This window comes from Kogia breviceps, chromosome 1, assembly GCF_026419965.1.
Source record: "Kogia breviceps isolate mKogBre1 chromosome 1, mKogBre1 haplotype 1, whole genome shotgun sequence".
Classification (NCBI taxonomy): domain Eukaryota; kingdom Metazoa; phylum Chordata; class Mammalia; order Artiodactyla; family Physeteridae; genus Kogia; species Kogia breviceps.
In genome coordinates, this window is record NC_081310.1 from 36,827,637 (window position 1) to 36,841,938 (window position 14,302).

General features: G+C 36.8%; 1 protein-coding gene across 4 annotated transcripts in view; it reads right to left on the reverse strand.

Annotated features, from left to right (window-relative positions):
• The window catches only part of PLD5 (phospholipase D family member 5), a 497,278-nt gene that overhangs the window by 178,134 nt on the left and 304,842 nt on the right, over positions 1–14,302 (reverse strand). For 3 of the 4 annotated variants that reach the window (XM_067044238.1, XM_067006473.1, XM_067005919.1), the window contains exon 4: positions 1,059–1,170. In XM_067044238.1, coding sequence (XP_066900339.1) covers positions 1,059–1,170 — 112 coding nt within the window. Of the gene's footprint in view, positions 1–1,058; positions 1,171–14,302 lie in introns of those variants that run through there. The other variant, XM_067006881.1, reaches the window with a different exon arrangement.

Consider the following 14,302-nt stretch of genomic DNA (forward strand, 5'->3'; position numbering starts at 1 on the left):
ACCTAGCAATAACTCTATAAGTTTTCTTTATTTTCCCATGCAGAGAAAATAGAATGTGCATGGTGGTAAGCCCATATGCCTGGCCAAGCTTTTGTCTTCTCTATGTTATTTTCTTTTCATAGGCTTTATCACTTTCAATTTTTCTTCTGCAGAAGGAAAGGCCACTTGGGCTCACTTACTTGCCTCATAGTCTGTTCCATTTTTTAGAAAGTATTTAATTTTCACTTACTGATGTAGGGAAGATGACAAGCAAAAATGCCCAATATGTTTAAACAGCACACATGTGAGATGTAGTATCATCAGGTGAAATACTGACACTTACAGGGGCCAACACCTTGTCCTCTCCTGGGGACACCCAGCATCTTGAACATTTTCACTGGCTCACACCTGCCTATTTCTTTCATAGACTTACAGTTTGGATAGTAAATTCAGGGTAAAATTTTTTTATAAATCATTAAAAACTCTTTGTGAGAGTTCAATTAGTAAAGATACAGCAAAATTAAGAAATTTATTTTATAATTATCCTCAGTGTTCAGGGATTGTGAAACAAATTGCAAAGTGGCCATACAAATGATCATCTCATGTGGAATTGTCTTAAAAGTTGTGAATTAGGCAGAGTTTCATAGACTCCTACATCTGACTATATTATTTCAAAGAATATATGTAGCATAAGGAGAATTTCCATTTGATGGTCAAGAGAAAACCAGAAATCCAATGTTTGTTCTGATAAGAAGCGGCTCTTCTCTCTAATCACATCACTTAAGTGTTCAGAGAGGGAAAGATTCTTCTTTCCAGTTAATTATCATCTAATGGCTAGTAGATTATTTTGCATAAGCTAATATGCAACAACACTATTTTAAAAATCCCAGTAGAATTGGTTAGTTCTAATTAGTTCTCTCATTTAAAGGCTTTAATCAAGCTGTTTTTCAAAGGAGAAATAAGAAGTGCACTAAGTCAAGTGTGTTGATGATAAAGAAATCATGTACTGCTGTATGTAGAATTAAAGGTACCGGAACAGAACACCCAGAGGTAGAGTACCATGTCAACCTTGGCCTTACCCTTTGATTTCAAGGCTTCTAATACCTTTGAATCAGCTGTTACATCACTCACTAGCTTGATTTCAACATTTTGAGAAGTCAGTTGGAGCAACTTTTCGAAAAGACGTTGACCCTAGAAAAAATATTCAGAACCAAAGTCAGAAAACCTAAAAGTATGCTATTTTAAATAGGAATAAATAAACATTGAAAATTAAAACTATTCATTCAAATTTTAAAAGGCAAGCACTTCAGCCCTTGGCAGCACTTCATAAATTCAAAAGAGTTTATGGAAATAGAGTAGTAGTAGGAACACAGATTACATTGATTTTTTGAGTATTGTGCAATTCAACAATTATTACAATATCATTTCAATGTTACGATGCAAATCTACTCTTCTTTTACTTTTTCATGAACTCAAATTATCTACACATGAAGAGGCAGAGAATATTAAACAGTTGTGATTGGACCCAGAAAGACCTGGATTCCAGCTAGTTTTCCAATTTACAATCTCTGTTTCTTAATCTCATTAATTTCCAGTTTCTTCTTCAGTAAAAGATAGATAATATTAGTATTTACTTTAAAAGGTTTTTGTGAGGATTAAGAGATAGTAGTAGGTAAGTATCCTTTAAGTGTCAGTCATTATGGGGGGAATCATGACTACTTATCAGGGATTTGCCTAAATTCACCTTCTTGTTTAAAACGTATTTTACTGAATTCAACTTATGGTCTGCCTAGAAATCTATAATTATTAGCCCAGCCTAAAAATAACTGAAAAAAATAAATAGTAAAGGCTTTCCTTATAAGATTTTCACAAACATAATTTTTATAGTAAAAATTTTTTTTAATCTCAGGGAGACTCTGCATAGTGGTAGGTCCATAGCTATTATATCATCTTAGGTGAGTGGACTGCAACATTATCCTTTTTATTTTCTCTTGTGTGTTTTCATAGACTCCTCCTTATCATAAGAGGGAACTGGTCTTCTTTTATTGGTTTTTCATATTTTTGTTATTCAGCCACAAACTCAAATGCCTTGCGAGGCTAAACGGGCAATAAGGCTTTGGTATTAATGGCCCCCAAGTTGCAGAGTCTTATCTTACTTTGATAAGAATAGATTATTGATAATGCTCATGTAGAAAGAATTTGAAGACTCAAAAGAGAAAATGGATGAAATGTAGATGTAGAGCAGTGATTCCTGCAATTCAGCCTTAGAAAAGAAAGAAGACAAAGATCAAAACCCTAAAGCTTTGGAATATTAAGGAGGAGGGAGCTGGTATGCCAGTGCTAGGGTGACAGCTGACAGCAGGGAGGAGCGTCTGGCATAATCCAGCCATGCTGCTGCCTAGAGCTGGTGCAGTATAGCCTAAACTCCATAATCCCTGGAAGTTAGAGAAAAGAGGAGTTGCACCCCATGTCAGGCGTGGAGGCTTCCTTTTTGTCTAACTAAGTGTGCTGATAAAGGTTGCCCAAAGTAGAACTCACCAAAAGTGACCAAATTACTTTTCATGCAAAGCATGGAGGCAGCCTCCCCACAAAGCAGGTATTCCTATGAGGTATGTTGAATGAGTGCATCAGGCAGTTGCAAATTGCTTTTTTAATAAAGAGGTGAGAGGGAAGGGGGAGGGAGAGAGAAAGAGAGCTATGAAGAGACAGAGGGAGAAGGATAAGGAAAAAACAGCTGCTGATTTGCTGATTTCAGGGTCTATGTAAATTTCAATTTACTATGGAGAAATGAGGGCTTGGCAGTGAGAGGCTCAGACACTGGATGTGAGGGAAGACGGACTTGGTGGGGCTTTGTGGATTTTCCTGCAGAGCTGCCACCAACACAACCTCCTCCCTGTGAGCTTTGTCCCTCTGCCGAGTTGTGCACTATACTCTTGTCACACACCCTTGAAGGTTTGGTGATGCCCGCATAGCCCAGATTTCTAGAGCCCAGACTCATGGTCATCTCACAGTCACATAAATTGTTTGTATTTTTCACTTTCACAAAGGGAAAGGGCATATGTACTTTGTGTGTTATGTAGTCCCCATGGTTAATGAGCCAGTATTCTTAAAGACTTTTTGTTTTTGATGTGGACCATTTTTAAAGCATTTATTGAATTTGTTACAATATTGCTTCTGCTTTATGTTTTGCTTTTTTGGCCGCGAGGCATGTGAGATCTTAGCTCTCTGATCAGGGATCAAACCCGTACCCCCTGCATTGGAAGGTAAATTCTTAACCACTGGACCGCCAGGGAAACCCTTGAGCCAGTATTTTTAAACAAATGCTTTTTTTTTTTTGCTCTTAGTTAAAAATAAATTTAGCACAAATGAAAGATAAGAGATCTTCTAACCTATCTGTACTTCTGGCTCTGAGCCTTAAATTTATTCTCAGTGTTATTTTTGTGAGATTTAAAATGAAGACCAGAACTCTCAAACATGAATGAAAATAGAAACTCCAAAAGCTACAGATAGTAGCAGACTATCATGAAATAAAGCTTATTTTTACTTCAATATGTGCTGATTATTTACAGCAAGGAGTCTTAAAATTTTTAATTATAGTGCTCACTGTAATGAACTTGTGCTGGGGTAGAATTTCTGTACTTGGTCTTGAGGTAGAACTTCTATTAAATTTCCCCTTTTTTCAGTGTCTTACCTCCCAGTCCACCCATTTTTGCTAGGACATTCAAAATGTAATTACTTCAAAGGTATGAAACACTTATTCTATGCTGAGATCTTCAATAAGGTCCACTGCTTTCTGAGTTAAATTTATTCATCATGTTTTCATAAAGGAATAACAAAAGCCCCTTGGCTTTTAAACATCAGCAGCTTAAAGACTTGCTCTTTCTGGTGAGAATCATTAGCCAACATTTTAAACTTAAATAAATCATCTTGACGTTAGCTAGTGGCTCAGGCACAATGACCTACTTTAAGCCATTTTTTTCCGATGTCTGCAAAAACCTTATGATAGACAGTACAATCCTGGACAGAGAGCTGTACCTCAAGGATAGAGATCCAGCCTAGCTCCTTTGTGACTCTGAAGAGGTTGCTTAACCCAAGAGAGTAGGGGTTATAAATACTGCCTATTTCTGTTGACCCAAAACAACTCATAGGTAGGATGAAATGCCACAATAAAATGTGAACGGGAAAAAGAAAAATACCAAAGAGAAATCAGAAGATAGTCCTCTAATTGGACAAAAAAAAAAAAAAAAGTCCTCTGGCTGGACTAAAACTCTATGATTTTAGAGTTAAATTAGAAGAGTAATTAAAGAACACTGTTGAGGCCCAAATTAGTGGCCCAAAGACCAAATGGAAGAAATATCTCGAAGCACAAACATGCATGCACACACACATACACAAAAGCATAAGAGTGACGAGGGGAGAAAAGGGTGATCGATAAATTGAAGATATATAACATGTGGCTAATAGGTGTATTAGAAGAGAAAAAGAGACAAAAAGAATAAGTTTGCAAATAACAGAAGAAAAAAGTGTCCAACTTGAGGAAAGACATAGATTTACATGTTGAAAAGATAACTGAAGATGGAGGCAAATGTAATATGGAAAGTCACATCTAGGCACATTCTGTAGAATTAATCAACATCAAGGGGAGAGAGGAATTCTTACAAACTCCCGGCCCAAAACAGAACAAAACAAAAAGGTACCTATCAAGGAAAATGGATCAGACTGGCGTGGAGCTAACCATCGGCAACACTAAACCAGCACTTGGTGGTGACAGACCGTGGAAGAAAAAGAGTGAAGCCCAGGAGTGCTTTACCCAGTCAAGGATTTTACCTGCCAGCGGGAAAGAAAAAAATATTTGCAGATATATACAGGTTTAGAGACTGTATTACCTACATAACCCATATGAGGAACATATTCAATGAAGGGCTCTAACCAAACAGTAAATAACGCTAGAAGCCATCAAGGAGGATGAAGGAAAGAAGAAATAATTGGTTAGCAATGTGACACGAATATGTGTTTGATGTACTTGCTAGGACACTTTATAGGGGAAGGCCTACTAAGAATCTATTACATGCGTTCCCAGTGCTATTACCCTAAAGGGACTGAAAATTGATTCTTTCTGGTATGAGTGTAGATGAAAGTTACTCTTTTTTATTAATAAAACATAGATATACATACAGTAAATATGCAATATATCTGTGGTATTAAAATTTCATGGTGGGGGCAGGATTACAAAAAAATGTCTAAAAATTTCCCAAGTAAGGTGATAATGAAAAGAAGGTTGAGAAACACTGATCTACAACAAATTGGATAAAGGATCTCAGTAAAAATTAGAATACGAGCTGAGGAGGACTTAAAGGGACTAGATGGGAAAAAGGCCATAGTAATGGAACTGACAGTTATAAACTGGTATGTACCAAACAGCATAGTGGCTAAATACATAAAGCAAAAGGTAATAAAAAGGCAATTAAAACACTACCACTTTAAAATATGTCTTTCAAGGCTGGGTAGATCTAATAAAAAATAAATGAGGATATATGAAAATTAAATAATATAATCAATAAACTTTATTATGTGTACATTTATATATTTTTCATTTTATATATCAAGCCCCTCAAAACAATATTTGTCTGTGGAACATTTATAATAAAAACCTTCCTGTAACTGCCATTAAGAAAACTTGAACAACGGTTAAAATGAAATACTCTGCAGGCTTCATTCTCTGCTCATAATATAACAAAATGAGAGACACACCATTAACATGTAACTCATAAAACAAATCTTAACTACTTGAACATTTTAAAACTCACTCTTAGATTATCCTTACATCAAAAGAGAAAAGAAATGTGAATTTTTCTGTTCTCTAGGAAACTATGAACAGTTGAGTTCTTCATAGCAAAACCATGAAATGAAGAAATATTTGGTATCAGAAAGAAATTTTTAACTGTAAATGTCTTCAGTATTATTAAAAATGAACCATAGAGTCACAATAATCATATTAATATGGTAGTGGCGTAGGAATGGATAAACAGACAAGGGGACTTACAGAGAATCCAAAAATAGTACTACACATGATTTTTATTTAAAACATGCTATTTTAATTCAGTCTGAAAGAGGTGAAGTGGTTTAATCTGGCACAAGTGGAAGATACCCCTATATTATACTACATAGAAAAATATATTCTCAGGAAGAATAAGGATACAGCAACACTTTGAAGAAAATCTGGGCAACTACATCTACAGTCTTGGAGTGGTGAAAACCACGCTGGTTTAATCTGGTGTAATCACTCTGTAGGAGGCTAAATAATGGCCTCCAAAGATGTCAGGTACTAATCTGGAAACTGTCAATGAAATAGAATCTTTGCAGATGTGATTAAATTAAAGATTTTGAGATGAGGAGATTATCCTGGATTATTTGAGTGAGCCCTAAATGCAATCATAGTAGAGATAGGCAGAAGGGACTCTGACACACCCAGAGGAGGAGGAAGTGTGAAGATGGAGCAGGCAGATTTGAAGATCCTGGCCTTGAGGACTGAGGTGACATAGCAGCAGGCCAAGGGATGCCAGCAGCTACCAGAAGCTGGAAGGGGTAAGGAGTGTATTCTCCCCTAGAAGATGGTGGCTACCCTCTGGAGGGAGCACCCCTCTGCTGACACTTTGGCTTTGGCCCAGTAAAACTAATTTCAGACTTCTGGCTTCCAGAACTGCAAGAGAATAAATTTCTGTTATTTTAAGCCACAGTGTGTGCTAATCTGTTGCACTGGCCACAGAAAACTAATAAACAAGCCAGTTATATAGAAGTAATAAAAGATATATAGAATTATAAAAGTAAAAAAAACTATAGAGCAAAAGATACCACAAAGTTAATGAAAAACAGTAAAAGTCTGGAATAAATATTTGTTATGCAAGTGAGAAACAAAGAGTTAACAGCTGTACCCTACAAAAATAAATTAAAAATTAGTAAGAAAAGGCCAATAGCCCAACCAAATGTGGGCAAAGTAGGAGATTAGACAAGCCTAAGAAGAGCAAGCCTACATGGCTAGCAGACATAAAGAGATGCTTTATGTTGATGAGAGAAGCATGACACAAAGCAATATAGAGATCGATCTCTCTTTGCACTCAAAGAGACAAGAAATAATTTATGAGTGGAAGCATTTACTATTGTCAACGATTTGGGGAAAGAGTACTCTAACATATTGCTTCCTTCCACACAGGAATCTCACATCTAGAGGCCCATCCCAAAGAAACAAAGGCACCAAAATATGAGTGTGTACTTATGATTATATATCTTAGGCATGCTACCATGATACACACACACACACACACACACACACACACACAGGATAAAAAGTTTAAATCAGAGTAAAAAGGGACATAAGGACTGATTAAACATTTGATGATACAGTCATAAGAAAACAAGATTTAGCATTTATTTTAAGATACAGTGTCCTTTTAAAGCAATACACCTGCCTCGACTTTTTTTAAATTTGTGACTTAACAGACAAAACCACACATGCATCAACCTCTCTTGACTCAATTTGTTAGTTAATTTATTTAATCAGTCAGTTATTTACTATATTTACTGAAATTTTTTGTTACTATACTTACTGAAAAAAGTTTTCTTCAGTTTAGAACACATACTAAAATTTTCTTATTTACTTATTATAGTTACTGAAATATACAAAGTTTGCCAAGGGTATAAACATAAATATGTTACTTACTTATATATTTGTCAGTGTCAACTTTTACTCTCAAATACCCCCAGGACAACGAAAAATGTCTTTTGAGCAAATTTATTCAACACATTTGCTGGGTGCCTGCTATGTGCCAGGGACTTTGATTAAGTATTGGAGATACATGATAAATAAGCAAATACAGCCCAATGTGTCAGATGGTAGGTAAAGGAGGTACAGGCCTAGGGGAAATACAGCAAGGGCACTAATAACCCAGTCCAAGGCACTCAGGGAAAGTTCCCCAAAAAAGGGGAGGAAAGAAAGAATATTCAGGTGGAGATCTGTGGCAGAGACATAAGTAGGAGCACATCATGAAGGGTCTTGTAAGCCTGGACAAACAGTCTACACTTCATCTGGAAAAGAGTGTGGACCTCTGAAGGATTTTACATAGGGAAGGGCATAATCAAATTTTTGTTCTGAAAGAAAACTCCTGACTGCAAATTGGAGAAGGACTGGTACAGGGCAAGGCTGCAAGCTGAAAGAGAAATCAGAAGGTTGGTGTGTGGTTTGGGGAGAGATTATGTGATCTGAGCTAGTGTCAATGGCAGTCAAAATGAAAAAAAAAAAAAAAAAGGAAGGATCTCAGGTATTTATGAGACAGTACAGTGATGAACGGATGCTTAGGCTGGGGCTGAGGAAAAGAGAAGAGTTGGGGATGGTGGCCAGAGTCCCCAGCTGCTTTCAGAACATGCCAATGGAATATGGAATTCGTTATCTGAAGCCAGAAGATGTTGCCCATTACATCAGTTCACAAATATCCTGTGGTCATGGATCAATCACAGCTTCGGAACTCAGACAGTGCCACAGACCCAGTAACTTAATTGAGAATATCCATTTTTGGAGTAGCAAGCAATAAGGATTACTCACTTGATATCAGCAGAGAGTATCTGCTATGTAGGCGTGCAGGCTGCCAGTCCATTCATTAGTCCAGGTTCTACCCCATTAAGGGATTTAATTATTTTGAAGAGTTAATCACCAAGACCTTGCCTAATGATGGTTATTCACAATTCTGCACCCCATAGGTATGAACAAAGCCATCCCTGTCAGGGGCAGATGAATGGTGATGAATAAGCTCATCATGCCCATAAAGGGCCAGGAAATAGCAAGGAATTAATATCAGGAGCAGCATGCTTATTACAGGGATCTGAGCAGCTGGATTCCTACAGTACTAGCAAGTAGCTTTAAGGCTGTTCCAGTGTCCAGTCTGGCTGCAAACGGTGGGTGGACAACGTAATCTTGGCAGTGCATTCAGCAGTATCTGGAAGAGTGTGCATGGCACTGCAGGAGATGGTGGCCTGTGATGTGACTGGGGCAAAGGAGGAATACCAGGAGGTGCCAAACACTCCAGCTCTTCCACAATCACTTATTCTGAGTGGGCAGAGAGCCCCACACAGAATGAAGGCAGAATTCCTTCACATACTCTCTCCCAGTGGTCCCAGCTTCCCCAAGAAGCAACCATGAGGATTTACTACATTACTTCCCCAAAACCCCATGGTCTTAAGAAACAGTGTACTCTTTATCCCTCTAATCCTACTTCTGAGAATTGATACTGAGTGAATGAGCAAAAAGAAAACAATGGTTTGTACAGAGATATTTACTGAAGTAGAATTTACTTCTGAAAAAAAGAAATAGCTTAAATGTCCAATAATAGAGAAATATCAATAGTTATATACATTTAATCTGGTATATATGCTACATTGTATATTATGCAGCCTATTTAAAATAATGTTTACCAGGGTTTCTAATAACATGGAAAGATGCTTATGGTGTGACATTAAGTTCAAAATTAAGATACAAATTTCTTTATATGAGCCTATGTATGTAATTATGCATAAAATATCAAACCATTAAAAATTTCTGTTGATGATCACATGGATGATTTTGTTCTTTCATTTCTCTGTAGTTTCCAAATTTTCTACAGTAAGAAGCTATTAGTATTATAATGAGAAAAAAATCCAACCTATTCTTTTTAAAAGGAGTTCCAAAAACATCAATAGACCATAGGAAATACAGAGCGAAAGTCTAGAGAGAAAACAATCAAGCATATAGGTAAATAAAATCAAGACAACTTTAAAGAAAAGTTATTATTTAATGAAAATAATTGAGAAGAATATCTTCGGGCTCATGATGTATTCATGTCTATAGGACTGGATTCTAAAAGAATCAGAGAGGTTAAACTCTTGCTAATCATAGGGTTTATGAGTTTATATATGAATGACGATTTTCCTTAGAAATACATTGGAAAGCAAGCAAGAACATAATTAGAATTACTCAACAGATGGGGGAGCAAAAGCATACAGAAGCAGCAGGAATTCACTAAGAACTGCACTGAGGCAGGACCAGAAGCCACAAGAGCCAGGAGGGCTCTGCTGAGCAGCCAAGAGCAGAGAGAAAGCTGCACAAACCTGTTCGCTGACAGCTCCTTTCATCACTGCTCTACCACTCTGTATTCTTATCACTGGTTTTTCTGTCTCCCCCATTACTCGTTGCTCATTTGATTTTGTGTCCTCAGCAAACAGCACAGTACCTTGATAAATGTTTGTTCAGATAAGGCACATTCAAAGTTATTCTATGGCCACATCTCAAACAGGAGAATGCTAATTTATAAGCATGTGTCAAGTGTTGATTTTGTGGAACTAAAAAGATACTATTTTGAAAGAAGGGGACAGTTTTTTCATAAGGTGACATTATTTTCATGTTGATACGGCACCAGGAGTTATTCAGTCTGGAGATGAGAAGGCTGAAGAGAACCTACTGTTTATGTGGAACATTGAAATAGAAGTTGTCACCCTTTTATATCATCACTGAGAGAACCACTGGAATAAACAGGATTAAACCGAAACAGGTAAAATTAAGTTGACTGAGCAGAAAGGGAGCAACCTGGCTCTATCGTGAAATCTATAAAAATCACACAATGTTTATTAGACTGGGATGGTTTAGAACAGTAATTCTCAACCCTGGCTGCACAATGGAATCCCCAAGTTATCTTTTGAAAGGTATCAGACCCTGAGCCCCTCTCCAAATATTCTAATTTAACTGATCTGAGGTGAGCTTGGACATAGATATAGTTCAAAAGCTCCCCAGGCGATTCTTACTGGTCGTTATGGCTGAAAGTTGCCATACTGGGACAGAAGGGTAAGAATCTACTTGAAAATATGCACATTCTTCTTTCTCTTTTCTTCACCTAAACTTTGAAGAACCACCTGAATTATTATTCTGGGAAGAATGATCTTAACCTCATTTAACAGAAGTTGAGAACTTGATGGACATCTGAAAGTTATTCCTGCTGTAAAATGATAAAGTAAATTCCTGTACGGAATTTGAAAGTAAATGTCTTGCACTAGAAAAACAAAAATCAAATGAAAATAGCAACTATCTTTTATGAGCTCCATTATTTGCTGTTTCACAAACATTATCTAATCAAATTTACAAAGCAATCAAATGAGACAGGCATTATTAAATCCATTTTATAGATGAGGGAATTGACGATCAGAGGGATTATGACATTTGCCCAGTGTGACCACAACTACTAAACTGCTGGTCATGTCAAATGTGGTTGATGCCAAACCTATGGTCTTTCCGCTGTAGCAAATGCCTCCTAGATAGTTTGCCTTTTCCATAAAACCAAACATTGAGAACTGAAAATAAAAAAAAATAATGGATTCTAAACTGAGCCAAATAACAACAGAGCATTAGTATGTATCCTAATTATGTTCTAATTAATTTATACATATTTTATTTTTCCCTATAACTCCATAAAAGCACAAAATAGACTATAGGAAGTTTGCCATAATATAGTAAAAATGTATTCAAGTCCTCAGATCTACATCAAAACAAAGGATGAAATGTGCATTTTCCATGTTGTATCATAATATCCTACCTTCTCCGGCTGTCTCACTCCAACCTCCTACTAATTACAATATACCAACCTCTTAATTACAACAGGTTGGAAGAATTTCAATTATTTAAAGGACCCCTCTCCACCAACTATGCTCATCTCCTTTCAGGCAAAATGAAAAGCAGGAACTATTGTGATTTTATTTTTCCTAGATTAAAAAAAAAGTTAGTAATAAAGAAAAGAAATTCTAATTAAATATTATGATGAGGCTGCAACATTATTGGATACTTTTATCAGACTTTTACATGGAAATGACATTGTCAAAAATAGGATTCTCCTGGGTTCCAGAAATACCCCTGTGTTGCAGAGTAGATGCTGACTGTTTGCACGATGAATGAGTGTAAAGTTTACTTCAGTAGACTTGGAGAGGGAATGGAACAGCAGGAATGGGAAAGAAAGGAAGAGTGGGTTTAAAAGGGCACTGAAGATGGAGAATCGATAAGATGGTGGAGACTGGGAATGAGAAATACTGGAGTGTGTGGAGTCCTAGCTGACTCCACCAGACTGTAGGCTCCCTGAGGATGACTAAGAGATATTACAGGTCAAAATATGAAGTGATAGATAGTAATAGAAAATGTTAACAATATCATTTATGAGCAAATCATGAAGATAGCTATGAAACAAACATGACAAGGAAAGGGTTTATAGTTGGATGAAACAAAATCTCTCTTCTGTTGCTTAACCTACATTGATAGTCAGTTAGGAAGAATATTGCTAGGAAGGAATGAGTGGGCTACAACACAGGGCCTGGAGACCTGAGTCACACATGGATGCAGCTGCCTAATCAAGGGATGGCAGGATGCATCCCACCAAAGTGAGATCACTGAATGCTGCCTGGCCTTAGGGGACTTCAACTAAAACAAAAACAAGGAGAAAAATACCAGCCAGTTGACCAACAAACAAAAATCAGAAGTGGATGTAGGTTGGATAAGATCACATTACTTCCTGTGTATTCAAGATTCAAGATGTCAGTTGTCCAGTGGGTTATATGTGTATGCATGTATATATGTATATATAGATAGACAGATGGGTGAGAGCAAGACACTGTGTGTGTGTGTGTGTGTGTGTGTGTGTAAAAATTTGTAATAAATAAAAGTTAGAATTACATATATAATGATAATTTTCCTAATCCTTCTTATCTACCCAGAGTCTCACATTTGTATAAATTATATTCCTCTTTTAATTTTACATGGTAACCATCTTGGATTCTAGCATAGTGTAAAGTACCCAGTAAGAACTCATTATTTTTTACTACAATTAAACTGACTTGAACTAAAGTTGCCTTGTGCACCCAAATAAGCAAATGTGAATGATAACATTCATGAATTTAACAATAAACACTTACATAGGCACTAAATGGTCAAAGATTGTTCTATACCCTTTACATATATTAACTAATTTAATCTACACAACAAGCTCTCTACTTCCCCCTTTTGAACAGAAGTATCTATCGTAGTTATCTCATCTCTATTTTGCCATTGTATGTTGGCAGTGTGCATTGGGGGGCATGTATCTTGTCTTTTTAGTTCACAGGTTTCCAAATCAAGAGAAGCCCTCATGAGAAGTCCTGTTCAGAGCCTGTCCTGATGCAGATGAAGAGATCCTAGACTTTGAGCCTTTGCTGTAATGGGATACAAGTTTTGGGAGATGAGGAGTGCATTTTGTATGTGGGAGAGAGAGATGGATTGCTGTGGCCAGAGTGCACTGTGGTATATAATTTCCAAAGATGCCTGCCAACAATTCTCCACATTCTCATATGGATGCTACCCCTCTCATCTTGGATTTGTGACTTGCTTTGACCAATAGAATAGGGTGGAAGCAATTGGGATTCTAGAGCTCAGGTCTTAAGAGGTCTCACAGTTTCTGCTTTTGCCCTTTTAGGATATAACCACAGGTAAAGAATACAAGCTGCTTTACTGTATGATGATAGATACATACAGAGAGAGAGAAGTCCAGCCAGCCACTAGACATTCCAGCCATCTGAGGTAAGATGCTCATATGTGAGGAGTCATCTTGCACCCTCCAGCCCCAGGTAGGCCACCCCAGCCAACACTATTTGGATCAGAGACAAGTTCTCTGACAAATGCTGCCCAGAATCATGAATAAATAAATAACTGTTATTTTAAAAAACCACTAAGTTTTGGGATGATAAATGCTGCAATAAGTACCTGAAGCACCTGCTTCAGCAGAGGTAGAACAGTGCAGAACATAATTAGTAAAATTATCCAATTCTTCCTTAGTATAGCCTTTATGGGTTTTTTGTTTATTTGTACCTATTTTTTTAATATTTTTTGACTTTAAAATAGTATAATTGAAGCAAATCAAAGCACCAATGAGGTAATGACTATAGGCTTAATGCCAACACATTTGGTATACAAACAGACAAAATTAATTTTATCCTTGACCCCCCACCCCCCGCAATAGGACATTTAAGTATAGGGCAATGGTCATATACTTGATAGCTCAGTATTATCATGGTTGTACCAACATAAAGAAAAACATGTTAAAGATTACCAGGATCGGGGGGGGGTGGTGGTGGTGTGATGAATTGGGCGATTGGGATTGACATGTATACACTGATGTGTATAAAATTGATGATTAATAAGAACCTGCTGTATAAAAAAATAATAAAATAAAATTCAAAAATTAAAAAAAAAAAGATTACCAGGATCATTTTCTTATCTCCAGGACATTTC